Here is a 26,535-nt window from a genome sequence, read left to right as displayed (position 1 = left end):
TAAGGCACCCCTTTCAACATCATTGGGCCAGGAAGAGGAGAGTGTGGGAGTTAGCAGGGGTCAGAGCCAGAGGAGAGAATCTTCACCAGGGATCTGATGAAGGGATTGAAGGGTTCTCCTCAACTTGCTGACCATTGGCTTCTGTCACCTTCCCGCAGGGTCTCCCATGGGATTGCTGGGACCTTGCTGGGTGAGATGGCACTGTGTGCAAAAAAGCGCCCCCCAGGTAAGAAAGTCCAGGACTGTGGATCCTCGAGACTATCAAAAGCAGGTGTCATTACGGTTTTGGGAGCCAAGGGAAAAGGGACAAGTGAAAAGGGCCTGGGGAAGAGGTGTATGTATGGAGATCAAAACCCTAACACATGCTGGCTAGGAAACTGAGTTTGTCCTTTTGATCCTTTAGCTAGTTTTATCTTCTGAGCTGGTGCTGAGCACCAGCTCCCTCACCGGGAAACACCTGTAATCTTGTCAGGGGCAGCCTGCATTCCTCAGCTCTGGCTTGGGAAGTCCCTGCTCTCCCCTCCCCTTCCCATGCTGGGACCTCCTAGTTTCCTGCAGGTAGGGGTGGGGTGGAGGTGGAGGTGGGAGTTGAGAGTGGTTGTCTCGGGCTGTCCGTTCACCCGCATTGGCCGGGGGTGGGGAGCGGAGAGGCGGGGCCTGCGTGCTGGCTTTCGCCTACGCGGCGCTGGCAGGCTGCTGCCCCTGCAGTGGGGGGAGCTGGCGGAGGCGGAGCCCGGGGCGTGGGCACTGAAGCCTGGACCAGTCAGCGCAGGCTGGCCTCCGCGGGGGGCCTCCGGAGCGGCGGCGGTGGCGCTGCGGAGCCCGAGTTGGGGACGAAAGGGTCCCCGCTCGCTCGCCGCCGGCGGCTGTGAGGATGGCCTGGGCTGCGGGCAGTGTGCGCACCGGCTGTCCGGGGCTCTCCTCTGAGCTGCCGCAGCCCTTGCACTTCCCCGGGGGGCCACCCTGTTGGCACCTCTGAGGCCAAGGACAGACTGTGCGCCTTCCCCAACTTAAACCGGGGTCATGACGGTCCCCAAGGAGATGCCTGAGAAGTGGGCCCGGGCCGGGGCACCTCCGTCTTGGAGCCGAAAGAAGCCCTCTTGGGGGACAGGTAACAGGAGGCAATGCCTGGTAGCTCTCCGGAACCCATAATCTGCCCCCCTTCCCCCGCAGTCCCCACATTCTCTCGTCCTCAGCCTCCCCCAGCCTCCTCTCCCTTCCTCTTTCCGACCCAAAGATCCTGCCTTTGCACTTTTTTTGTATGCACTGTGGTGATGGTGCTAGGTCTCAGCAGAAGGAGACCCCTCTGGGGAAGCTATTAGGAGTAAAGTGGCTCAGCTGTCTGGGGACTCCAGCTTGGGGTTTTGTTGCTGCAGTTTGCTCTTCAGGCTCTGCAAGGGTTTTAGGAGCCCAGCCTGTTGGCTTCCAGGCAGTTTTAAGGCATTAGGTTTTTTACTGCCTAACCAAGTTACTTCCTTTTATAGCCTAAGATCATATCGACCCCTGGGAGATGGGATGGTAACTTCATAGAAGCCTGCGATGGGATGGGAACTCTCCTTGTTCTGGAACTTGAACTTGGCGTCTGCAGTCCGGTAGCTGCAGAGGTTCAGGATAGTAGGGCTAGAGAGGTGTTACTAACCTAGTGACAACTGAGTGGTTTCAGTGAAATGTGTATAGGGTCCAAGAAAGATTACAGTAGAGAGAGGTGTTTCGGTTGCATCTCCTTCCCCTCTTCCTCCATGTCTGCAAGTTCCATATCCCTGACACCACCCCACCCCCACCTTCTCCTACTTGAAGATAAGCTTTGCTATAAGGTGATGTCATTGCTGGCCAGTCAGAAGCTGCTGCTGACTACATGTGACAAGCAGAGACTCCTGTAGGGGGACTGCACGTGGGGTTGGGATGCTGCCGCAGAGCAGCTCCAGGGCACTGTGACCCCATGTCTTGTGACTGATTCTACTCCTGCCCAGATTAGGGGGCATGCATTGGTTCTCAGGAGGAAAGGGTGCATTGTGCCTTCAGCTACTATCCTGTTTTTTTTTTTTTTTGGAGGGGGGGAATCCAGTCATGGGGCCTGAACTCTGGGCCTGGACGCTGTCCTTTAGCTCTTCAGCTCAAGGCTAGCGCTCTACCACTTGAGCCACAGCGCCACTTCCGGCTTTTTTCTTTTTGTTTATGTGGTGCTGAGGAATGGAACCCAGGGCCTCATGCATGCAAGGCAGGCGCTCTACCACTGAGCCACCTTCCCAGCCCTCAGCTACTATCCTGTTCATGATGGTGGATGCATTGATAATAGTAGCAAAGGGTCTGGGGATTCCCGTGACTGATAGTGGCTAAAGCATGATTGGAGAAGTCACTGAGCACCTGGTAGAAGACCTCACAGTTAGTGGTGGGGAAAAGAACATAGCCTTGTCTGTGAGTATAACCTGTACTGGCACTATATGCTTGTGATCCCAGCACTCCAGAGGCTGAGCCAGGAGGCTTAAGAATTTGAGGCTACATGGTGAATTCCTGTCTTGTTAAAAAAAGAATAGAGAGCTGGAAGCCCATGGCTCACACCATCAGGAGGCTGAGATCTAAGGATCTTGGTTCAAAGCCAGCCCAGGCAGGAACATCTGTAAGACTCTTATCTCCTATTAACCACCAGAGGGGCTGGGAAGGTGGCTCAGTGGTAGAGTGCTTGCTTTGTATGCATGAGGCCCTGGGTTCGATTCCTCAGCACCACATCAGCGGAAAAAGCCAGAAGTGGCGCTGTGGCTCAAGTGGTAGAGTGCTAGCCTTGAGCTAAATTGCTGAGGGACAGCGCCCGGACCCAGAGTTCAGGCCCCATGACTGACCAAAAAAAAAAAAAAAAAAAAAAAACCACCAGAAAAACAAAGTGGCGCTATGGCTCAAGTGGTACGGCACTAGCCTTGAACTGAAGAGTTTAGGGACAGTGCCCAGGCCCAGAGTTCAAGACCTATGACTGACCAAAAAAAAAAAAAGAATAGAGAAAAGAAGAATGTTTATAGCCCTTTAAAGCCACTGCTTAGGCCATCAGTGAGAGAAGGGGAAAGAATTTAATGACTCCCCAGGCATGGGGAGTTGGGTAGGCCTAACAAGGTGTGGGTCTTGGCTTGATCTCTCCTCCTGACTATAGCATCCTTCTGTTACAGAAGAAGAAAGGAGGGCACGGGCTAATGACCGAGAATATAATGAGAAATTCCAGTATGCGGTAAGTGACACTAGTGAACTGGTTTCCTCTTCCTGAATGGGAGAGGGGAACAGTATAGAAACACCTGAAGCTGAGAGGGAAGGGCATGTCAGGAGACAAAGGCAACTGCCTCAGCTACTTTGTCCGCTATTGTGCTGACTTTCTAGGCCTTCTTTTTTTTTTTTTTTTTTTTTTTTTTTTGTCGGCCGTGGGGCCTGAACTCTGGGCCTGGGCGCTGTCCCTCAGCTCTTCAGCTCAAGGCTAGCACTCTACCACTTGAGCTACAGCAGCACTTCTGGTTTTCTGGTGGTTTATTGGAGATAGGAGTCTCACGGTCTCTCCTGCCAGGGCTGGCTTTGAACCATGATCCTCAGATCTCAGCCTCCTGAGTAGCTAGGATTACAGGCGTGAGCCACCAGAGCCCGGCTTTCTAGGCCTTCTGCTGGGGAAGTGAAATATGTGGATTCTTTCTCTTCCTTTGTCCCCATTTCACACTTACAGTTGCTGGCTTTTGGGACAGAGGTTTGGGAAGTAGAACAATGGTGGTTGGTCACTTTCTAATTATTTTTCTTCTGTGGCCATAGAGTAACTGCATCAAGACTTCGAAGTACAACATTCTCACCTTCCTGCCTGTCAACCTCTTTGAGCAGTTTCAGGAAGTTGCCAACACTTACTTCCTGTTCCTTCTCATTCTACAGGTGAGTTATCTATAGTGATCCTTTTGGGATTCATAAAGCCAAAGAAGAGGAAGGTTTCAGGGCAAAAGAAGATTAGCTGAAGCCTGAAGCATGTTCCTCTTTTCTCATTTCAGTTGATCCCACAGATCTCTTCCCTGTCCTGGTTCACCACCATTGTGCCTTTGGTTCTTGTCCTTACCATTACAGCTGTTAAAGATGCCACTGATGACTATGTGAGTTGTTTTTATTCTTCTGCTTGTCCCCATTCGCCTTTCCTTCTCTTCCACCTCTACCTCCCAGCTCATAGGCCACCTTCATCGAGCACAATTCCATGGTGCCCTTGACCTTCCTTCATTGCTCCAGCTAGATGTGTATCTGAGGTGGGAAGGAGGAGTCAAGGCAAGAGTTGGTTGAACTAGTATACAAGTATATATAAGGCTGACCCAGCAACTCAGCATTCCACTGATGGTCCATTCCTCTTAGAGCAAGAGAAGGTATTACCTTTCTTATTCTCTTCTTTTAGTTCCGCCACAAGAGTGATAACCAGGTGAATAACCGTCAGTCTCAGGTGCTGATCAATGGAATGTGAGTACCAGTGGGAGATAAGGGCTCTAGGGAGGAAGGAGGCCTCCTGGGAACGTGTATAGCTACTGTCAGCCTCTTTACTGTCTTCTTGTTGCCACAGTCTCCAGCAAGAGCAGTGGATGAATGTCTGTGTTGGTGATATCATCAAGCTAGAAAATAACCAATTTGTAGCGGTAAGGGTCAAGGTACCCCTTGAGTCGGCTGGGTTCTTTCTTTTGGGGTAGGAAATAATGAGTCCTTCCTGTTGCTTCTTAAACACCCCTGAAAGGAGATTTTCTTGGATGGAAGGTCTTATGTTGTTAAAATTCCTGAGACCAACTTTTCAAGCACTTGGAACTAAACAAACTATGCTTAGTAGAGGAATAGTCACCTCCCAGTGAGGGTGGAGGTTTGTATTTGTAGTTCTCATTAGATTTTCTCTCTAGGCGGATCTTCTCCTCCTTTCCAGTAGTGAGCCCCATGGGCTGTGTTACATAGAAACAGCAGAACTCGATGGGTAAGTATCAGCCCTCTTCGCCTCCTGAAGGTAAATAATTCTTTTTAGAAAATTTAAGGGTAAGAAAGGCCTTGGGTTCACAAAATTATTTGCTGGGTTAAGCAGTGATGATCAGGTGCCCCCCAGATAGAATCTAGAAGACTGGCAGGGAGCTAGGCCTCAGGAGATCTTTTCTTCCAGAGAGACCAACATGAAAGTACGCCAGGCGATTCCCATCACCTCGGAACTGGGAGACATCAGTAAGCTTGCCAAATTTGATGGTGAGTAATGTTGGAGAAGCAGTCTTCAGGTAGAAGAGATGGGTTGGGTTTTGGTATTCACATTGGACACTTTGCTTTTGACTACTGGTTGCTATGATTATATAGCTCCCTGCGGTTTTTTTTGTTTTTGTTTTTGTTTTTTTCTTAGTCTTGAGGCTTGAACAACTCAGGGTCTGGGCATTATCCCTGAGATTAAGGCCAGCACTCTACCACTTGAGCTTTTCCTGTTTATGTGGTACTGAGGAATCGAACCCAGGGCTTCATGCATGCTAGGCAAGCGCTCGACCAATAAGCCACCTTCCCAGCCGTCCCTGCATTCTTTTGGGAGGGACATATTGGGAATGCCAGGGGCCTACCACTCACTTTTGAACTGACAGTCATTCAGCCATCAGGAGCTTTGTGGCTGACAGCTCCCTGCTTGCTGGGCATGCTGAGAGAAACTCAGCTTATCCTTTTTGCTTGTTAGCTCAGAATAATGGTATGGTCTTTATAATAGATATTATAGGAAGTGTAGAAGAAAAATTAACAGTCCCTTCCATGCTCTGATTTTACCCTCTGTAGGTAGCTACATATTTTTCTATACATGTATAAACTTAAGTAAGTGTGATTCTGTTCTACCAATGTCTCTAGGTTACACTTAAAAAAAAACCTATTAAATGTATCTTAAATATCTTCTTTTGGGGGGGTGGGGGGAGTCCCGGGGCTTAAACTCAGGGCTTGGGCACTATGTCTGAGCTTTTGTGCTCCAGGTTAGCGCTCTACCACTTTGAGCCACAGTTCCACTTCTGGTTTTTTGATGGTTAATTGAAGATAAGAGTCTCAGGGATTTCCTTCCTTCCTCCCTCCCTCCCTCCCTCCCTCCCTCCCTCCCTCCCTCCCTCCCTCCCTCCCTCCCTCCCTCCCTCTCTCTCTCTCTCTCTCTCTTTCTCTTTCTTTCTTTCTTTCTTTTTTTTTTTTTGCTGGTCCTGGGGTTTTAACTCAGGGACTGGGCTCTGTTCCAGAGCCTCTCTGTGCTTACTAGCACTCTACCACTTGAACCACAGTGCCACTTCCAACTTTTTCTGTTTAGGTGGTACTGAGGAATTGAACTCAGGGTTTTGTGCATGCTAGGCAAGCACTCTACCACTAAGTCACATTCCTAGCCAAGTCTCAGGGACTTTCTTTACTGGACTGGCTTCAAACCATGATCTTCAGATCTTAGCCTCTTGAGTAGCTAGAATCATAGGCATGAGTCATCAGCATCTGGCCCGTTTTATTTTTTGTTTTGTTTTGTTTGGTTGTGGGGCCAGAACTCTGGGCCTGGGCTCTGTCCCTCAGGTCTTCAGCTCAAGGCTAGCACCCTATCACTTGAGCCAAAGGGCCACTTCTGGCTTTTTCTGCTTATGTGGTACTGAGGAATGGAACCCAGGGCCTCATGAATGCAAGGCAAGCACTCTACACTGAGTCACCTTCCCAGCCTCCATTTTTTTTTTTTTTGGGTCCGGTTGTGGGGCCTGAACTCTGGGCCTGGGCGCTGTCCCTCAGCTCTTCAGCTCAAGGCTAGCGCTCTACCACTTGAGCCACAGCGCCACTTCCGGCTTTTTTCTTTTTGCTTATGTGGTGCTGAGGAATCAAACCCAGGGCCTCAGGCTTGCAAGGCAAGCCCTCTACCACTGAGCCACCTTCCCAGCCCCTCCATTTTATTTTTTGATATAAGATTTCTTTAGCCCATCCTGCCCTGAAAACTCATGATTCTTATACCTCAGCCTCCAAGTGCTGCCTGATCCTTTTTTTTTTTTTTTTTTTGGTTGGTCATGGGGCTTGAACTCTGGGCTTGGGCGCTCTTCAGCTTAATACTGCTTGAGCCACAGTGCTACTTCCGGTTTTCTAGTGGTTTATTGGAGTAGTTTATTCATGGACTTTCCTGGGTTTGAACTGTGATCCTCAGATCTCAGCTTCCTGAGTAGCTAGGATTACAGGTGTGAGCCACCGGCACCCAGCTCTGCCTGATCCTTTAACTGAATAGTTATCCTACTTCTTTTTTGTTTTTTTGTTCAGTCGTGGGGCTGGAACTCTGGGCTGGGGCTGGAACTCTGGGCTTGGGCGCTGTCCCTGTGCTCTTCAGCTCAAGGCAAAGTGCTCTACCATTTGAGCCTCAGTGCCATTTCCAGTTTTTGAGTGGTTTATTGGAGATAAGAGTCTCACGGACTTTCCTCCCAGGCTGGCTTTGAACCATGATCCTAAGATTTCAGCCTCCTTAGTAGCTAGGATTACAGGTGTGAGCCACCAGCGCTCGGCCCTACTTCCTATTTTTGCCCACTTTCTTGAGCTGCTACTTATGTTTTATTGTCTTATGTCAACCATTAAGCTGTTGATTAGATTTTGAGACCATCTCCCATTCAGGTGAAGTAATCTGTGAACCGCCCAACAACAAGCTGGACAAATTCAGTGGAACCCTCTACTGGAAAGACAACAAATTTCCCCTGAGTAACCAGAACATGCTGCTGCGGGGCTGTGTGCTGCGAAACACCGAGTGGTGCTTCGGGCTAGTCATCTTTGCAGGTGAGCTGCTAAGCATCCAGTGAAAGAAGGATAATAGAAGTTTGGGCTGATAGACTAGGTGAGGTAAAAAATCTTCAGCTTGGAATGCAGCCTCTTGTCCGCCTACTGTCTCCATTCTACCCTGCTTTCCTGCAGTATGAGATGAGAGCAGAAGGTACTAGGCAGATTTGGTATTTGACTTCCCAATCTTTTCTAGGTCCTGACACCAAGCTGATGCAGAACAGTGGCAGGACAAAGTTCAAGAGGACAAGTATTGATCGCCTGATGAATACACTGGTGCTCTGGGTAAGTTTCCCATGTCTTTTCCCCTACCCCTTCCCTCAGTGATTCCCTTTGCTCCCATTGCTCTTTCCTGCTCAATAATCAGACTTCAGGTTTGGCTTTTAAACTACTGGCTACTCAAAAGCAGCATTTATTTCAGGCTCCTTATAGACCTAGAAGATGTTATTTAACACACGCACACACACACATACACACACACACCTTATGAATGTGTGTAAATCAACAACTCAAAGAAAACTGAAACAAATCATCCTTTCTGCAGGTTCCCGTTAAGATGATGACTTAGTACATCACGTGACCTTCTGTTTGCCTTTGCCAGGGACAAGGAGGCCTTCATAGAGATGGAGAGGGAATTCAAAGAAAAATTTCCATGTGGAAGATAGTTAGCAGGGTCTTTTACCCCCAGCTTCCAAGGATGAAGGTTCCCAAAGGGAAAGTTTCTGTTTACATTTTTGGCAATTCCTCAATCCTTCTTTTGTTTGACTAGAAATTGGAGCTCCTTGTTAGACTTTCTTTCCCCTTCCTGTGCCCCTCCTGCCTACTGCTTGCCCCATCTACGTGCCAGTTTACTAAGACTGGGGCCAGCCATTGCTGAGGCAGTTTCCACCCTGGCTTTAAAGTGTTTGCAGAAACCCAGCCTGAGGGAGCAATAGAAGTTAGGTCTGTCTTGTAAAGGCTCACCCAGCCCCCTTGTGGTTATTGGGCACCCTGCTGGTTGAAGTCTCTACAGCAAAGGCAACTTTATTTACTTTAAATTTTACTGTTTTTTTGTTGGACGTGAGGCTTGAACTTGGGGCCTCTGAGCTCTTTTTGCTCAAGACTAGCACTCTTACCACTTTGGGCCACAGAGCCACTTCCAATTTGCAGTGTTAATTTTGATTTTCTTTTTAACCAGTCCTGGGGCTTGAACTCGGGGCCTGGGCACTGCTCAAGGCTAGCACTTAACCACTTGAGCCAGTCTACCACTTCCTGCTTTTTCTACTTACGTGATATTGAGGAATGAACCCAGGGCTTCATGCATGCTAGGTAAATACTCTACCACTAAGCCACATTCCCAGCCCTCTCTGGTGGTTAATTGGAGGTAAGAGTCTCACAGACTTTTCTGCCTAGGGTAGGCTGGCTTTGAACCATGATCCTCAGATCTATCATCCTTATGAGTAGCTAGGATTATAGGCGTGAGCCACTGGTGCCTGGCTTAAAGGCAACTTTAGAATAGATGTCTGAACCTAGACAATGGTCTTAGTTATCTTCTTTTTCTTTTCTTTTTTTCTTTTTTTTTTTGGGTCCAGTCATGGGGCATGAACTCTGGGCCTAGGTGCTGTTCTTCAGCTCAAGGTTAGCGTTCTACCACTTGAGCCACAGCGCCACTTCTGGCTTTTTTCTTTTTGCTAATGTGGTGCTGAGGAATCGAACCCAGGGCCTCAGGCATGCAAGGCAAGCGCTCTACCACCGAGCCACCTTCCCAACCCCTCTTTTCTTTGTTTTGCAGGAGAGTCTTGTCCCATAGACACTGCAGCTGGCCTGGAGCTTGAGCTCCTCCTGTCTTAGCCTCTTAAATTTTGGGATTACGGCAAGTGCCACCATGCCTGGCCCAAGCTTTTTTTTTTTTTTTCTGACTAATCAAGAAATCTGTATTTATGGAAATACAGTTAGCAATCTGGCGAGGCACTGGTGGCTCACGCCTGTAATCTGAGCTACTCAAGAGGCTGAGATTTGAGGATTGTGGTATGAAGTCAACCTGTGGTACAAAGTCAACCTGGGCAAAAAGCCCCTGTGAAATTCTTACCTCCAATTTACTACTCAAAAGCCAGAAGTGGAGCTGTCACTCAATGGCACTCTGATTCTGGGTGATGGTGACTCAGGCCTGTAATCCTAGCTACTCAGGAGGCTGAGATCTGATGATTGCAATTTGAAGCCAGTCTGGGCAGGAAAGTCCGTGAAACTCATCTCCGATTAATCACCAGAAAACCAGAAGTGGAGCTGTGGCTCAAAGTAGTAGAACATAAACCTTGAGCAAAATTGCTCAGGGACAGTGCCCAGGCCCTAAGTTCAAGCCCCAGAACCAACCCCTCCCCCCCCCCCCAAAAAAAAAACAAAAACAACTGAATAAAGACATTACAGTATGATGGCTTATTTTTATTGGCTTCTGGAAGCTTTTTTTGTTTGTTTTTTTTGGGTCCAGTCATGGGGCCTGAACTCTGGGCCTGAGCACTGTCCCTCAGCTCTTCAGCTCAAGGCTAGCACTCTACCACTTGAGCCACAGCGCCACTTCCGGCTTGTTTTCTTTTTGCTTATGTGGTGCTGAGGAATCAAACCCAGGGCCTCATGCATGCAAGGCAAGCGCTCTACCACTGAGCCACCTTCCCAGCCCCCTGGAAGCTTAACTTAGGTAAATGGGCAAGGTTTTCTGATGTGCGGGAAATAGATCTTGCCCTTGTAGACTGTTGAGGATTCCAGATTGAGAGACATAGAACTCTTCCAGATTTCTCATTACACAGATGAGAAAATGTTTAGCGAGAATCATTAACACATGAAGAGAAGCTGTCGCCAGTTCTGATCACTTCCTAGTAGAGCAAGTTTGCTCTACCAAGTTCACAGATGCCTGATCTTTTAAAGATTCCCAATACCACTAGTGCTTTCCTTCAGTGATGAGTTTGGTTTTGAAGGCTTCCTCTATCTAGCCTCTACTTCTTATTCTTCCCCAGATTTTTGGATTCCTGGTCTGTATGGGGGTGATCCTGGCCATTGGCAATGCCATCTGGGAACATGAGGTTGGGATGCGCTTCCAGGTCTACCTGCCCTGGGATGAGGCAGTGGACAGTGCCTTTTTCTCTGGCTTCCTCTCCTTCTGGTCCTACATCATCATCCTCAACACCGTCGTGCCCATTTCACTATATGTCAGGTATGTGCTCTCTCTGCCTGGGGGTCTCCTTAGCAAACATTTCTGTGAAGATGAAATCCTTGAGAAGGAATGTGGAGTCTTGTTGTACTGTGAACTTTATGCTATCTGTCTTTGTGTTTGTGTAAAGCAGACTTTGTTGCTACTGTGGACTGGTACTTCGGACTGTATTAGAACAAAAGCTATGTTGATTTACTTAGCACATTTATTGCATACCTGTTCTGTGCAAAGTAGTGTAGTAGGTCCTATAACATGTACACAAATCAGTGGTTCTCCTTCCTATTAGGAGCGGAAGTCTAGTAGAAGAAGAAAAATCTATAAAATAAAATGGGGCCTATAAGGCAAAATGGGGCCAGGTGCCCCTGAAAATGGGGCCTATAAGGCAAAATGGGGCCGGCTCACTCCTGTAATTTTAGCTACTCTGAAGGCTGAGATCTGAGAATCACGGTTCAAAGCCAGCCCAGGCAGGAAAGTCCGTGAGTCTCTCATCTCCAGTAAACTACTAAGAAAAAGCTGGAACTGTCCCTGTGGCTCAAGTGGGAGAGCTCCAACCTTGAGCAGAAGAAGCTCAAACCTCAGGGTTGGCAAAAATGAAAAAAAAGAAAAGAACAGAAAAGAAAAGACAAAAGAAAACAAAATGGGTATAAGTGCTTTAGAAGTCATTCTACAAGCTAGGTGTCTATGGCTTAGTTCTGTCATCCTAGCTACTAAGGAGACTGAGATCTGAGGATCACAGTTCAAAAGCAGTCTGGGTAGACAAATCTTTTTTTTTTTTTTTTTTGGGTCCGGTCGTGGGACTTGAACTCTGGGCCTAGGCGCTGTCTCTCAGCTCTTCAGCTCAAGGCTAGCACTGTACCACTTGAGCCACAGCGCCACTTCCGGCTTTTTCTTTTTGCCTCATGCATGCAAGGCAAGTGCTCTACCACTGAGCCACCTTCCCAGCCCACAGGGTAGACAAATCTTAATGGCTCTCTAGCCGAAAAACAGCTGTACTGGTCAGGTGCAGGTGCTTCCCACCTGTAATCTTAGCTACTCAGGAGGCTGAGATCTGAGGATTACAGTTCAAAGGCATTTTGGGCAGGAAAGTATGAAACTCTTATCTCTAATTAACTACCAAAAAATAAATAAATAAAAAAAGCTGGAGGTAGAGCTGTGGCTCTAGTAATAGAGTACTAGTCTCGAATACAAAAAGCTCGTTGTAGTACATAGGCCCCGAGTTCAAACCCCAGGACCAGCACACACACATGCACACGCACACGCACGCACGTGTGCACGCAAAGAGATTGGGCACCAGAGTCTCAAGCCTGTAATCCTAGTTACTCAAGAGAGCTGAGGATTGAGGTTCAAAGCCAGCCCAGGAAGGAAAGTCTGTGAGACTCTTACCTTCAACTAACCACCAGAAAACTGGAAGTGGTGCTGTGGTTTTAGTGGTAGAGTGCTAGCCTTGAGCTGAAGAGCTCAGGGACAACACCCAGGCTCAGAGTTCAAACTCCATCACTGACAAAAAAAAAAAAAAGGAAAGAAAAAAAAAACTGCACTGAAGGCTTGGCTCAAGTGATAGAGTGCTAATTGTGAGTGGAAAAAGCCTAGTGAGAGTGTGAGGTCTTGGAAGTAGCACTGTGGCTCAAGTGGTAGAGCGCTTGCCCTTGAGCTGAAGAGCTGAGGGACAGCACAGAGTTCAAGCCCTATGACTGACAGAAAAAAAGAAAAAAGATGAGGTTTTGAGGTTAAATCCTGATACCAGCACATGTACATAAAAAAGTCATTCCACTTAGACTTTTCTGTGGAAAACAGGAGCACTTAGATGTGTCAAGTAGCCTCTACTAAGAGCAGTATCATCCTGATACTCTATACCAGAGGCACCAAGCACATAGGGGCTGGAAGAGCATTGGTCCCATGCAGTTAATCAGGAACAACAATTGAGAAAAGGTTGCAGTTGTACTGGGGTGGGTAAAAGTTGAATTGGGAACAAAGGCAAGGAAGTGGCCGTCTGGGAATGCCTAGGTAAGAGCCAGTTCCACAGGTGCTTGGACCATTACTGGAGCTGTGGCAGAGCAATCTGGAAATGGAAGCTTGTTCATTATTGTGGAAGGCCTTGAATCTATGGGCATGGGGCTTGGTAATCTATGAAAGGTTTTAAAAAAATTAAAGAATTATCTAGGTGCCAGTGGCTCACACATATAATCCTAGCTACTTAGGAGACTGAGATCTGAGGATTCTGGCTCAAAGCCAACCAAGGCAGACAAATCCCAGAAACTCTTATCTCCAGTTAACTAAAAAGCTGGATGTGGAGTAGTAGCTCAGGTGGTTGAGTGCTACTTGAGTTTGAAAAAGCCTGATGAGAACAGAAGGCCCTAAGTTCACAACTCAGTACTAGGCTCCTGAACCAAAAAGAAATCTTAAGGATGTATTCTTTAAAAATGTGAGACCAGGGACTGGGAAGGTGGCTCAGTGGTAGAGCGCTTGCCTTGCATGCATGAGGCCCTGGGTTCGATTCCTCAGCATCACATAAGCAGAAAAAGCCGGAAGTGGCGCTGTGGTTCAAGCGGTAGAGCACTCGCTTTGAGCTGAAGAGCTGAGGGACAGCGCCCAGGCCCAGAGTTCAGGCCCCATGACTGGTAAAAAAAAAAAGTAAGACCAGACCTGGCATCAATTGGTCATGCCTGTAATCCTAGCTACTCAGGAGGCTGAATCTGAGGATCATAATTCAAAGCCAGCCCAGGCAGGAAAGTCCATGAGATACTTTATCTCCAACTAACAAGAAAACCAGAAGTGGCACTGTGGCCTCAAGTGATAGAGCACTAGCCTTGAGCTGAATTGCTGAGGAACAGTGCCCAGACTCAGAGTTCAAGCCCCACCACCAACAAAAATAAAAATAAAAATAGAAATGTAAGAAAAGACAGATGTGGTTGGTTCATGCCTGTAATCCTAGCTACTCAAGACTGAGATCTGAGCATCCACGTTCAAAGCCAGCTTAGGGAAGAGACATCAGTGAGACTCTATCTCCAACAAAAAGTCAGAAGTGGAGTTGTGGCTCAAATCAGTAGAACTCCAGCCTTGAGCAAAAAAGCCAGGTAAGATATCAAGGCTTTTAAGTTTGAGCCCAAGTACCCCCTCCTCCTCCCTCCTCACACACACCCATTAAAGGTGCTAAGGACAGGAACTGGGAATGTGCCTTAGTGGCAGAGTGCTTGTCTAGCATGCATGAAGCCCTGGGTTTGATTCCTCATTACCACATAAACGAAAAGGCTAAAGCCGGGCGCCCATGGCTCATGCCTGTAATCCTAGCTACTCAGGAGGCTGAGATCTGAGGATCTTGGTTCGAAGCCAACCCGGGCAGGAAAGTCCTGAGACTATCTCCAATAAACCACTAGAAAACTGGAAGTGGCAGTAGAATGCTCGCCTTGAGCTGGAGAGCCCGAGGACAGCGCCCAGGCCCAGAGTTCAAGCCCCATGACCCAAAAAAAAAAAAAAAAAAGGCTGGAAGTGGCACTGTGATTCAAGTGGTAGATTACTAGCTTTGAGTAAGAAGAAGCTTAGGGCTAGTGCCCAGGCCCTGAGTTCAAGCCCTGGCACTGGCCAGAAAAAAAAAAAAAGGTTAAGGACAAATTGAGGAAGTGTTGACTGGCAGTGGTATATATTATAGCATAAACAGGAACAACAGGACATCATTAGGATGTTTTAAGTACAGAAAGTGTTAACAGTAAAGACACCAATTAGGATGAAGGGAGGAGAAGGAGGAGAGAGAAGAAGGAAGAATGTAAAAGAAAGAAACTTTCTTTCCTACTTAGTGCCTTGCATGTGAGATAAGAAAGCCTGACTTTTTTTGTTCTATTTTAAAACAAAGTCTCACTGTGGCCCAGGCTATCCTTGACCGTTCAGTGTTCTTCAGTCTCCCAAGTGCTGGGATTACAGATGTATATCACCATGTGTGGCTCAGCCTGTGTTTTTTTTCTTTTTTTATAGGGGGTACTGGGATTTTTAACTTAGCTTTAGGCAAGTGCCCTACCACTTAAACCATGCCCTCAACCCTGTTATTCCTTTGTACTGGTTCTGAGGCTTGAATTCAGGGCCTGGGTACTTTCTCTTAGCTCTTTCACTTAAGGCTGGCACCATTTCATTTGAGGCATACTTCTACTTCTAGCTTTTTGGTGGTTAATTGGAGATAAGAGTTTCATGGTTGGGCCTGGGAAGTTGGCTCAGTGGTAGAGTGCTTGCCTCGCATGCATGAGGCCCTGGGTTCGATTCCTCAGTACTACATAAGCAGAAAAAAGCCAGCAGTGGTGCTGTGGCTCAAGTGGTAGGGTACTAGCCTTGAACTGAAGAGCTGAGGGACAGTGCCCAGGCCCAGAGCTCAGCCCCCACAACTAGCAAAAAAAAAAGAGTTTCACAGTTTGCCTAGGCTAGCTTTGAACATTAGATCTCAGCTTTCTGACTAGCTAGGATTGTAGGCATGAGACATTGGTATCTTGTTTGAACTTTATTTTGCTTTGCTTTAGTTACTTTTCATGGGTCTTGCATTATTATTATTTTATTTTTTTGTCAGTCGTGGAGCTTCAACTCTGGGCCTGGGCACTATCCCTGAGCTCTTCAGCCCAAGGCTAGCACTCTACCCTTTGAGCCACAGCATCCACTTATGGTTTTTTCTGTGTATGTGGTGCTGAGGAATAGAACCCAGGGCCTCATGCATGAGAGGCAAGCACTCTACCACTGAGCCACCTTCCCAGCCCTCTTGCATTATTTTGTCCATAGCCATCCAGGACCTTCATTTTCTTTTTCTTTTTCTTTTTTTTGCCTTTCCTGTGGCTTGAACTCTGGGCCTGAGCACTATTCCTGAGCTGCTTTTGCTTAAGGCTAGCACTCTCGTGGCCTTTTCTGTTTATGTGGAACTGAGAAATCGAACCCAGGGCTTCATGCATGCTAGGCAAGCACTCTACCACTAAGCATATTCCTTGCACCCCGACCTAGATTTTCTTTACCTATGATCTCCCATGTAGTGGGGATGGCAGATGTAAACCACCAGAGCTGTCTTGTTAATTGAGATGGGGTCTTGGTAACTTTTGTCTAGGCTGACCTCAGCCCATGATCTTTCTGATCTTCACCTCCTGCGTAGTCAGAATTATAGGACTACCCAACACACCTGTTCAGTCTGTTACATTCTTCAGGAAGTGCTTTATGGATGTTTGAAGAAAAATAATTACAAACATTGGATGATAGCAATATTGTAACTGGTTCTATGTTATTTACCTTTTCCTCACAGCTTAATTTTCTTTTCCCAGTTTGGGGTTTTGCTGTTCTTTTTTTATTTGCTGTTCTTATTTTTTTTTTTTTTTGTCGGTTGTGGGGCTTGAACTCTGGGCCTGGGCGTTGTCCCTCAGCTCTTCAGCTCAAGGTGAGCGCTCTACCACTTGAGCTACAGCGCCACTTCCAGTTTTCTGGTGGTTTATTGGAGATAGGAGTCTCATGGTCTCTCTTTCCTGCCCGGGCTGGCTTTGAACCGCGATCCTCAGATCTCAGCCTCCTGAGTAGCTAGGATTACAGGCGTGAGCCACCAGCGCCCGGCTTGCTGTTCTTATTTTATATCTAAGTTCACTGGAAGTCTTGGTAACTGCCTAAGAAAGTTATCTTTCTGCCTCATCAGGTTACAGTGTGTGTATGTGGAGGAGGTTGGGAGAAGGGTTGATAAGTTGTGTGGGAAAGGCTATGATGACATTTCCAGCTATGGCATATTTTGCCTCATAGTAGGATTCTCGCAGGGGCCTCAGCTCCATCAGAAACAAGTTACCAGATGTGGCCCAATTGCTTAGCTGTTTTGGACCAAAACACAGAGCCCTTTCTAGGAACACTAACAGTCCATATTCCAAAAGGGATGATTAGCAAAGAAGACGGGAGAGGCAGAAAGCACCATTTCTTTGTGACTTTCTGAGGCGCCTCTCCCTTCTGGAGTCAGCATTGCCACTTTGCTACAGTCAGGGTTGTGGAGCTGCAGCCCAGAGGGAAAAGAGAGTGTGCTGCCTGAGTTGGCAGTGAGGAGAGTGGGCTGCCAAGCCTTCTTGATTTTCTCCTCCAGCACAGCTCCTTTGAGGTGGCATCTGTGTTGTTGTGGTGTGCACAGTACCCTCATTATTTCTCTCTCTTTTTTTTCTCTCTCTCCTCCTACTTTGCACTTTCTCTTGTTTTTCTCTGCATGGTTTCTGTATTTAGTCCTGAGGTAAGAGCTGGTTGAGTGCCTTGTCTGCAGTCCCTTTCCTCTCAGCCCGTGCCGTCTGTCCTGCCTGCCCAGGCCCTGTGCACCTTTTTGTCTGGAGAGAGTGTCAGGAGGGTTGGGTCGGGAGTTCATTTGCTCGCTGTCCACAGCCGGCTCTACCCACAGGCTCTCCTTGCTCGTACCCACCCAGGTTCCTGTGCCCAGGTGTCTTCTCCATTTTTGTTTCTCCCCAGGTGGAGGGCCTGCAGCCAAGGCCTAGGTGGGTGGGGCCCCTCCTCCCTTCCTATCCTAAGCCTTCCCTCCTGTTCTGTGTAGTGTGGAAGTCATCCGGCTGGGTCACAGCTACTTCATCAACTGGGACAAGAAAATGTTCTGCATGAAGAAGCGGACACCCGCTGAGGCCCGCACCACCACGCTCAATGAGGAGCTGGGCCAGGTGGAGTACATCTTCTCTGACAAGACGGGCACCCTCACCCAGAACATCATGGTCTTCAACAAATGCTCCATCAATGGCCGCAGCTACGGTACGGCAGTGTCACGGGGGACTGGGGCTCCCATCTGCTGGAAGGACAGTGGAGCTGGGGCTACCACAGTTGTCTTGACAATTTTTTCCCAAGTGTTTTTTGTTTTTTGTTTTTGTTTTTTTTTTCTTTTTTGGTGTTAGTACTGGGTCTTGAACTCCAGCCTTGCTCACTTAGTTGTTTTTTTTCGTGTGTGTGTGTGTGTGTGTGTGTGTGTGTGTGTGTGTGCGTGTGCGTGTGTGTGTATGTGTGTGTGTGTATGTGTGTGTGTGTTGCGTGTGCGTGCGTGTGCCTGTCCTGGGGCTTGGAACCTCAGGGCTCTGGGCATTAGCCCTGATCTTTTTAGCTCAAGGCTAACACTACCACTTGAGCCACAGCTCCACTTGTGGCTTTTTGGTGGTTAATTGGAGATAAGAGCCTCAAGGACTTTCCTGCCTGGGCTGGCTTTGAACCTATTATCCTCAGATCTCAACCTCTTGAGTAGCTAGGATAACAGGCATGAGCCACCAGTGCCGGCTTTTTTTTTTCCTGTCTTTTGAGACAGGCTTTACTCTGTAGCCCAGGTTAGCCACAAACTTACAATCTTGCCTCAGCCTGCCAAATGCTGGCATTATAGGTGTGCACCACCATGTCCAGCTTTCCTACTTAGGTCTGAGGGTCCTTGAAAGTGTCTATTGAGTATCCTGGGCCTGAAAGCAGTACTCAGAGTCCTTCTTTTGTCCTCCCCTCATCTTCCCTCTTGCTCTTGCCCTGGTCTCAGCTCCAGCACCAGGGAACTCCTTGGCTGTTTGAAGTGAACCCCAAGACGCTGGCCTCGGGGCATCCTTGGCTGCCCCATGGAGTGCTAGACTCTCCCCTTGTTGCTGCTCAGGGCCTTTGTGAGTCTGTAATGTGACCATGGTCTTGCCAGTGTGGCTCTGTTGTAGTGGCCTGTGGCTGAGCTGTGGGGGTGGCTTGGGGCACAGTGTGTGAGCTGGCCTTTGTGCCGGTGTGAGTCCCCTGGTAACTGCTTTTTGCACTAACCTGGACCTCATGGCCACTGTGTGAGGCTACATTTATGGCTAGGCTCAAAGGAGGGCTGGGAGCCCTGGTAGGGAGGTGAAGGATCGGGGCTTCCCTGAGGGAGAGCTGCTGAGAAGTGGTGGGGGTGGCTGTCGGGAGCAATGGTAACCTGGCTTTTTGGTGGCTAGGGTCCTGGGTTCTGGGATCTAGGGGTCTGTGAGTGTAGGTGATGTCTACTTGACAGGGCTGGGGGTTCCAAATACCTGGAGGGTATATATGTTAGAGGCTTTCCTTACCATTCTAGAGATGTCCAACTCTGATGTTGCTTCTCCTTCTTTCTTATCTGTGTGTAGGTGATGTGTTTGATGTCTTGGGACACAAAGCTGAATTAGGAAAGGTAAGATCTAGAGTTCATATTTATTCCATGTGCCAGTCAAACATAGGGTGTCTGATCAGTAACAGTTGATCTAAATAGGTGATGTTACCTGGGGAGGAAATGGAAGCTGCCTAGAAAGATGGATATTTTAAGGAAGAACAGACGTGGGAATTTTTGCAAGGTGCCAGTGGCTCATACCTGTAATTCTAGCTATTCCAAAGGCTGAGATCTGAGGATCTGCCCAACCTGGGCAGAAAATCTGTGAGACTCTATCTCCAATTAACCACCAAAAAGCAGGAAGTGGAGATGTGGCTGAAGTGATAGAATGCTGGCCTTGACTGAAAAAGGGATAGTACCCAGGCCCTGAGTTCAAGTTTCTAGGATCAGGACTCAAAATAAACTGGAAATTTTGCTGGGCATGATAGCACATACTTGTAATCCTAGCACTTCTGACAGAGGATAGCCTGGGCTAGATAGCCAGTTCCAGACCTCCCTGAACTACGTAACAGGACCCTGTCTCCAAAAGAAAAGTAAAAGAATATGGGATTTTGAGGCCCACATTGGTCAGACTCTTGGGCAGGAATAGCCTACACTGAGTGGTAGGAGGGCAGGGATAGCTACTTTCTTAGTATGTAGCCTGATGATCTAACCTTTCCTAAGAGCCTTCTTACCCATTCCAGAGGCCTGAACCCGTTGACTTCTCTTTTAATCCTCTGGCTGACAAGAAGTTCTTATTTTGGGACCCAAATCTCTTGGAGGCTGTCAAGATGGGAGACCCACACACACATGAGTTCTTCCGCCTTCTTTCCCTTTGTCATACTGTCATGTCAGAAGAAAAGAATGAAGGTGAGCTGAAGAGCTAGTTTGAACTCAGCCTCAGCCTAATTTGTGCTCTTGAGTCTGCTCAGCAATGCTGCTGGGTTGGGGCCTCCTGGGTGAAGTGCATGGCTGGAAATGTGGCCACTTACACTGTATGTATTCTTTTCCCCCAGGAGAGTTGTACTACAAAGCCCAGTCCCCAGATGAGGGGGCCCTGGTCACTGCAGCCAGGAATTTTGGCTTTGTGTTCCGCTCTCGTACTCCCAAAACCATCACCGTCCATGAGATGGGCACAGCCATCACCTATCAGCTACTGGCCATCCTGGACTTCAACAATATCCGCAAGCGCATGTCAGTTATAGGTAAGGCTAGGCCTGCAGGGGTAAGCTATGCTGGAGAACTCTTGTTGATGGGTTTAGCTGGGAATCTGCCTGCCTGAATTGTTCTGCACTTTCTTCCCCTGCCCCATTGTAGTGCGGAATCCAGAGGGGAAGATCCGACTCTACTGCAAAGGCGCTGACACTATCTTACTTGACCGACTCCATCCCTCCACCCAGGAGCTACTCAACAGCACTACTGACCACCTGAATGTAGGTGTGAGAAAAGGAGGGCCTGCCTAGTGTTTTTGTGGCTTGTAATATTGGGAGTAAAGATAGGGTTTGGTTTGTGTGTGCATATGTGTGCTTGTGTGCCAGTGCTAGTCCTGGGGCTTGAACCTAGAATCTAGTGCCTGTGTGCTAGTGCTCTATTCCTGAACCACTGCTCTACTTCTGGTTATTTGGTAGTTAATTGGAGATAAAGGAACTCACAGACTTTCCTGTGGAGGCTGGCTTCAAACTGTGATCCTCAGATCTCAGACTCCTGAGTAGCTAATAGGGGTGAATCACTGGTACTTAGCAGGGCATGATTTTGGGGGGATGTGTTGTGTATTACTGAATATATTTACGTTATATAATATGATGTTTTGATATATCTATGTATCTATCTATATATATATATATAGTAGTGGTTACTCTATTGAAGTGAATTAACACATCACCATCTCATAGTCGCATTTTCTGTGGTAAGAACACTTAAATTTTTCAGCAACTTTGTGTGTGTGTGTGTGTGTGTGTGTGTGTGTGTGTGTGTGTGTGTGTGTGTGTCTGTGCATGCTAGTAATGAGACTTGAACTCAGCCTCATGCTTTTGCTTAGCGTTTTCACTCAAGGCTGGTGTTCAGATACTTAAGCTACACTTTTATTTCTGGCTCTTTGCTGGTTAATTGGATATAAGAGTCTCTTCAGTTTGTCTGCTTTGCTGGCATCAAACCAGTATCCTCAGAAACCAGCTTCCTGAGTAGCTAGGATTAGAGACATGAACCACTGGTGTTTGGCCTTTCCAGCGATCTTAAGGCTTGAACTCATGGTCTGGATACTGTCCCTGAGCTTCTTTTTGCTCAAGGCTAGCACCCTACTACTTCTTGCTTTTTTGGTAGTTTAGTATAGATAAGAGTCTCATGGACTTTCCTGCCCTGGCTGGCTTCAAACTGCAATCCTCAGGTCTCAGCCTCCTGAGTACTTAGGATTACAGGCATGAGCCACTGTACCCTGCTTTTTTTTTTTTTTAATTTTTATTGTGAAAATATTGTACAGAGGGGTTACAGTTACATGAGCAAGGTAATGAGTACATTTTTTTTCTCAAGCATTGTTGCCTCCTCCTTTGTTTTTCCCCTACCATCACTTCCTTCCCATTTCCACAACTACACTCCCCCCTCCTTTTTTTTAAAGCAACTTTTTTTTTTCTTTTTTTTGGTGCGTCATAGGGCTTGAACTCTGGGCCTAGGTGCTATCCCTCAGCTCTTCAGCTCAAGGCAAGTGCTCTACAACTTGAGCCACAGCGCCACTTCTAGTTTTCTGGTAGTTAAGTGGGGATAAGAGTCTCTTGGACTTTTCTGCCCAGGCTGGCTTTAAACCGTGATCCTTAGATCTCAGCCTCTTGAATAGCTAGGGTTACAGGTATGAGCCACCAGCACCCAGCTTTTAAGCAACTTTCAATTGTGGTCCTCATGCTATACATTATTAGCTCTCTAGACTTTCTTAGGTGTGACTTTTACTGCTCTGTCCCCAGGAATATGCAGGTGAAGGACTGAGGACCCTGGTGCTGGCCTACAAGGATCTGGATGAAGAATACTATGAGGAATGGGCTGAGAGACGGCTACAAGCCAGCCTCGCCCAGGACAGCCGGGAAGACAGACTGGCTAGCATCTATGAGGAGGTTGAGAATGACATGATGGTGAGGGCTACAGTAGGCTGAGGGTGGGCAAGGAGGGCCAGTGCCTGCCACTCTCGTTCCATGAGTCTTTGTGGTGTTTTCAGCTGCTGGGTGCAACAGCCATTGAGGACAAGCTTCAGCAGGGGGTTCCAGAGACCATCGCGCTTCTGACACTAGCTAACATCAAGATTTGGGTGTTAACTGGAGACAAACAAGGTGAGAGTCCAGCAGGGCAGAGGAAATGGCATGTGTGCAGTGGTCGTGTCAGACTCTTGTGTGGAGCCATGCCATCAGGCGGGAGAGTATACTGACCTTGTCGGATACCTGCCCGTAGCTCCTGCGTTCTCTCTTGGTAGAGACAGCTGTGAACATTGGCTACTCCTGCAAGATGTTAACAGATGACATGACAGAGGTGTTCGTAGTCACAGGCCACACTGTGCTGGAGGTGCGAGAAGAACTCAGGTAAATGAGAGGCCCCAGGGAGGAAGAAGCTGCCTGCTGTACCCACAGCCTGAGCAGAGGTTTTTGGACCCTGCCAAGGTTTCCTTCTCAACTTCTTGCTACTGTTTTTGGGACCCCCATACTTTCATTCCCCTTCACAGGAAAGCCCGGGAGAAAATGGTAGACTCATCTCGCACTGTAGGCAATGGTTTCACATATCAGGAGAAGCTTTCTTCTTCCAAGCTCACTTCTGTCCTGGAGGCTGTTGCTGGGGAGTATGCCCTGGTCATCAATGGTCACAGCCTGGTAAGGGCCACCATGCTTAACGTGGGCAGCTTCCTTCCCCTCCACAGTGTGAATTTCTCTCTGAATTTCTTCTTCTGTTGGTGGTGGTGGTTGTGGGGCTTGAACTCTGGGCCTGAGCGCTATCCCTGAGCTCTTCAGCTCAAGGCTAGCACTGTACCACTTGAGCCCAACACCACTTCCAGTTTTCTGGTGATTTATTGAGATAAGAGTCTCACGGAGTTTCCTGCCCAGGCTGGCTTTGAACCATGATCCTCATATCTTAGCCTCCTGAGTAGCTAGGATTACAGGGTTGAGCCACCAACGCCCGGCATCAGAATGGCTTTATGTCTTGTCTCACTCTCAACTTGCCTGACTGCTGAGAGGGCTGTCATCCTCAAGAGAACAAAGGTGCTGAGACTCCCATGTCTCTGTGTTCTAGGCCCATGCACTGGAAGCAGACATGGAGGTGGAGTTTCTAGAGACAGCGTGTGCCTGCAAAGCCGTCATCTGCTGTCGGGTGACCCCCTTGCAGAAGGCACAGGTGGTGGAACTGGTTAAGAAGTATAAAAAGGCTGTGACCCTTGCCATTGGGGACGGGGCAAATGATGTCAGCATGATCAAAAGTGAGTGTGTACCTGAACTGGACATTGATGAAAGTGAACTTAGCAACTGAAGGACAGCGATGGGAAGGAGGGAATGTGAGAGAGAGGAAACAGTTGACACTAAGCAAAAGGAAAGAAATGTACACATCACCCGATTTGGAAGAAGTAGTTGTAGTGTTGAAGTTTGTAGAGTTCATAAGCTTTATAGGCCATGATAATGACAATGCACCTTGGGAAGGTTAAACATCTGTTTGTGACTTTGGCTAAGTATCACTGTCCCACAATACTGTGAAATTTATGTAATCACTTAATCTCAATAAAGAAAAAAAAAAGTAAAGTGAGTGTACATTGGCAGGTGTGTAGGTGGAGCAGGAGCAGTAGCACTGCCACTGGGGTCTCTGGATCTGGGGAAGAGGAGTGGGGAGGAGAATCTGAAATGTGTGGGCCATCTTCACCTTCTTATCATCTCTTGTCTCTGCAGCAGCTCACATTGGTGTGGGTATCAGCGGCCAGGAAGGGATCCAGGCTGTCCTGGCCTCGGATTACTCCTTCTCTCAGTTCAAGTTCCTGCAGCGCCTCCTGCTGGTACATGGTCGCTGGTCCTACCTGCGCATGTGCAAGTTCCTCTGCTATTTCTTCTATAAGAACTTCGCTTTTACCATGGTCCACTTTTGGTTTGGCTTCTTCTGCGGCTTCTCGGCCCAGGTAGCAAGTGTTCTTGTATCTTTGTAAGCTCTTTAAGGGCAGAGTTGTATCACCTGTTCACTGCCCAGTTCTTTAGTTTGGTGTATATAATATATATTTTTAGCTGTTTATTGATAATAGAGAGGGAACTCATGAAAATTCTTTGCCAGTGTGGTGGTGTAAGTATGTAACTCCAGCTTTTGGGTAGGCTGAAGCAGCAGGAGGATCATCGAGTCCATCCTGAGTTCCACTTCAGCCAGGATACATAGAAGACCTTGTCTCAAAAACAAACCAAAATGCTGGGTATCAGTGGCTTATGTGTCTTAATTCTAACTATGCAAGAGGCTAAAACTGGGAGGATCAAAGTTCAAACTCAGCCTGTGCAAAAAAGTCTATGAGATTGTTTCTAAAATCACCAGGAAAAATTAGAGCTGGAGATGTGGCTCAAGTGTCAGAAGATTGGCTGAGCATAAGGCCATGAGTTCAAACCTCAATACCAACTACAAAAAAAAAAAAAGAGGGGCTGGGAAGGTGGCTCAGTGGTAGAGCACTTGCCTTGCATGCTCGAGGCCCTGGGTTCGATTCCTCAGCACCACATAAGAAAAAAGCCAGAAGTGGTGCTGTGGCTCAAGTGGTAGAGTGCTAGCCTTGAGCTGGAGAGCTGAGGGACAGCGCCCAGGCCCAGAGTTCAGGCCCCACGACTGGACCCCCAAAAAAAAAAAAAAAAAAACAATTTTCAGGACCAGAAAGAAAAAATCCAAATTTCTTACATGTTATATCTGTGTTCTCCCTGTGACTTCATTTATGGTGTTCATTCCTTCCTTGCCTTCTGTTTCTTCTAGACTGTGTATGACCAGTATTTCATCACTCTTTATAACATTGTGTATACCTCCCTCCCGGTCCTGGCTATGGGAGTCTTTGATCAGGTATGGGGGAGTTGCATGACCAAGCAGGAAGGGGAGAACATTGCTGAAAAACTGTCAGACTGATGTAGTGGGTGCATAGCACTTGTGCCCAGTGTCCATGGTCATCATGAAAGCAGTTCATTTAGAGGAGGGGATAGGGAAGCTCTTCATGTCAGCTCCAGAATTCATAACTCCTGAGGTAACATAGTACAGATTGACTAGGAGAAGCTGACTTGAGGTTGGTTCTCACTGTTAAAGACTTTGGGAAAGAGGAGCAGTCCCTAAGGCCTCTTTTGTCACTGGTCTCTACACAGGATGTTCCAGAGCAGCGGAGCATGGAGTACCCTAAGCTATATGAGCCAGGCCAGCTGAACCTCCTTTTCAACAAACGGGAGTTCTTCATCTGCATTGCCCAGGGCATCTACACCTCTGTGCTCATGTTCTTCATCCCGTATGGAGTATTTGCTGAGGCCACACGGGACGATGGCACCCAGCTGGCCGACTACCAGTCTTTTGCAGTCACTGTGGCTACATCACTGGTTATTGTGGTCAGTGTGCAGGTATGAGGCTGCCAGAAGCTGCCTTTTCCTCTGGAAAGAGGAAGCCTTTTATCTCTAGGGCTCCCTGTTGGAAGGTCTTGCTGGAAGAGAGGCATGGTTTCTCTGGGGTGCTTTTATTGGTGACAATTACTTTTGCAGATTGGGCTGGATACAGGCTATTGGACTGCCATCAACCACTTCTTCATCTGGGGCAGCCTTGCTGTTTATTTTGCCATCCTCTTTGCCATGCACAGCAATGGGCTCTTTGACATGTTTCCAAACCAGTTTCGGTTTGTGGGTAAGTCCCTGTGTTCTAGAGCTAGTATGGTAGTCCGCCAGTGTGCACATCACAAGCATTTATCAATATGTGCCAGGCACTCTACAAGGTGTTGTGGGGATGTCAAGGTATAACTGAATCAGACCCTGCCCCCAAAGAACTTCCACATCTATGAAAGTGATGAATGGCCCTGCCAGGCCTTGGGAGGTCAGGGCTGCCAGGCTTCACAGTCATCAAGACACTGCCAGTGGTGTGGCCATGGATAGTCCGTCAGAGCAAGCATGAGACTTTTATCTCCAATTAACCACCCAGAAGCCAGAAGTGGAGCTATGGTTCAAGTGGTAGAGCATTTAACCTTGAGCAAAAAAGCTAAAGGACAGTGCCCAGGCCCTGAGTTTCAGCCTCAGGATAAGCACAATAAGTAAAAAATAAATAAAATCATGAACCAGATATTGGTGGCTCTTAAGATCCTGAGATTGGAAGCATCATAGTTTGAGGCTAGAAAAGTCGGTGAGATTCCATTTCAATAGAGGGAAGCTAGATGTAGTAACATGCACTCAGCTACAAAGGGAAGCCTAAAATAGGAGGACTGAGGCTTAGTCATGTTCTCAGGCTAGAAATGAAACCTTATCTTAAAAATAATCAACAGCCGGGCACTGGTGGCTCACGCCTGTAATCCTAGCTACTCAGG

General features: G+C 47.7%; 1 protein-coding gene across 4 annotated transcripts in view; it reads left to right on the top strand.

Moving 5' to 3' along the window:
* Positions 1–26,535, top strand: part of LOC138809105 (phospholipid-transporting ATPase ID) — a 31,988-nt gene that overhangs the window by 2,092 nt on the left and 3,361 nt on the right. For 2 of the 4 annotated variants that reach the window (XM_069995485.1, XM_069995486.1), the window contains exons 2-26: positions 159–226; positions 3,156–3,214; positions 3,778–3,891; positions 4,005–4,103; positions 4,394–4,455; positions 4,556–4,628; positions 4,881–4,951; positions 5,132–5,211; positions 7,594–7,752; positions 7,949–8,037; positions 10,740–10,936; positions 17,457–17,665; positions 19,018–19,061; positions 19,721–19,886; positions 20,033–20,221; positions 20,334–20,449; positions 21,968–22,132; positions 22,216–22,327; positions 22,468–22,573; positions 22,714–22,858; positions 23,277–23,460; positions 23,921–24,144; positions 24,966–25,049; positions 25,343–25,588; positions 25,727–25,865. In XM_069995485.1, the coding sequence (XP_069851586.1) occupies positions 196–226; positions 3,156–3,214; positions 3,778–3,891; positions 4,005–4,103; positions 4,394–4,455; positions 4,556–4,628; positions 4,881–4,951; positions 5,132–5,211; positions 7,594–7,752; positions 7,949–8,037; positions 10,740–10,936; positions 17,457–17,665; positions 19,018–19,061; positions 19,721–19,886; positions 20,033–20,221; positions 20,334–20,449; positions 21,968–22,132; positions 22,216–22,327; positions 22,468–22,573; positions 22,714–22,858; positions 23,277–23,460; positions 23,921–24,144; positions 24,966–25,049; positions 25,343–25,588; positions 25,727–25,865 (3,163 nt within the window). In that variant the 5' untranslated portion in view covers positions 159–195. Of the gene's footprint in view, positions 1–158; positions 227–873; positions 1,112–3,155; positions 3,215–3,777; positions 3,892–4,004; positions 4,104–4,393; positions 4,456–4,555; positions 4,629–4,880; positions 4,952–5,131; positions 5,212–7,593; positions 7,753–7,948; positions 8,038–10,739; positions 10,937–17,456; positions 17,666–19,017; positions 19,062–19,720; positions 19,887–20,032; positions 20,222–20,333; positions 20,450–21,967; positions 22,133–22,215; positions 22,328–22,467; positions 22,574–22,713; positions 22,859–23,276; positions 23,461–23,920; positions 24,145–24,965; positions 25,050–25,342; positions 25,589–25,726; positions 25,866–26,535 lie in introns of those variants that run through there. The other 2 variants (XM_069995484.1, XM_069995483.1) reach the window with 2 other exon arrangements.

The sequence above is a fragment of the Dipodomys merriami genome, unplaced genomic scaffold, assembly GCF_024711535.1.
Source record: "Dipodomys merriami isolate MVZ:Mamm:240054 unplaced genomic scaffold, mDipMer1.0.p SCAF_485, whole genome shotgun sequence".
Taxonomy (NCBI): Eukaryota; Metazoa; Chordata; class Mammalia; order Rodentia; family Heteromyidae; genus Dipodomys; species Dipodomys merriami.
This window is presented reverse-complemented; position numbering and strand designations above follow the sequence as displayed.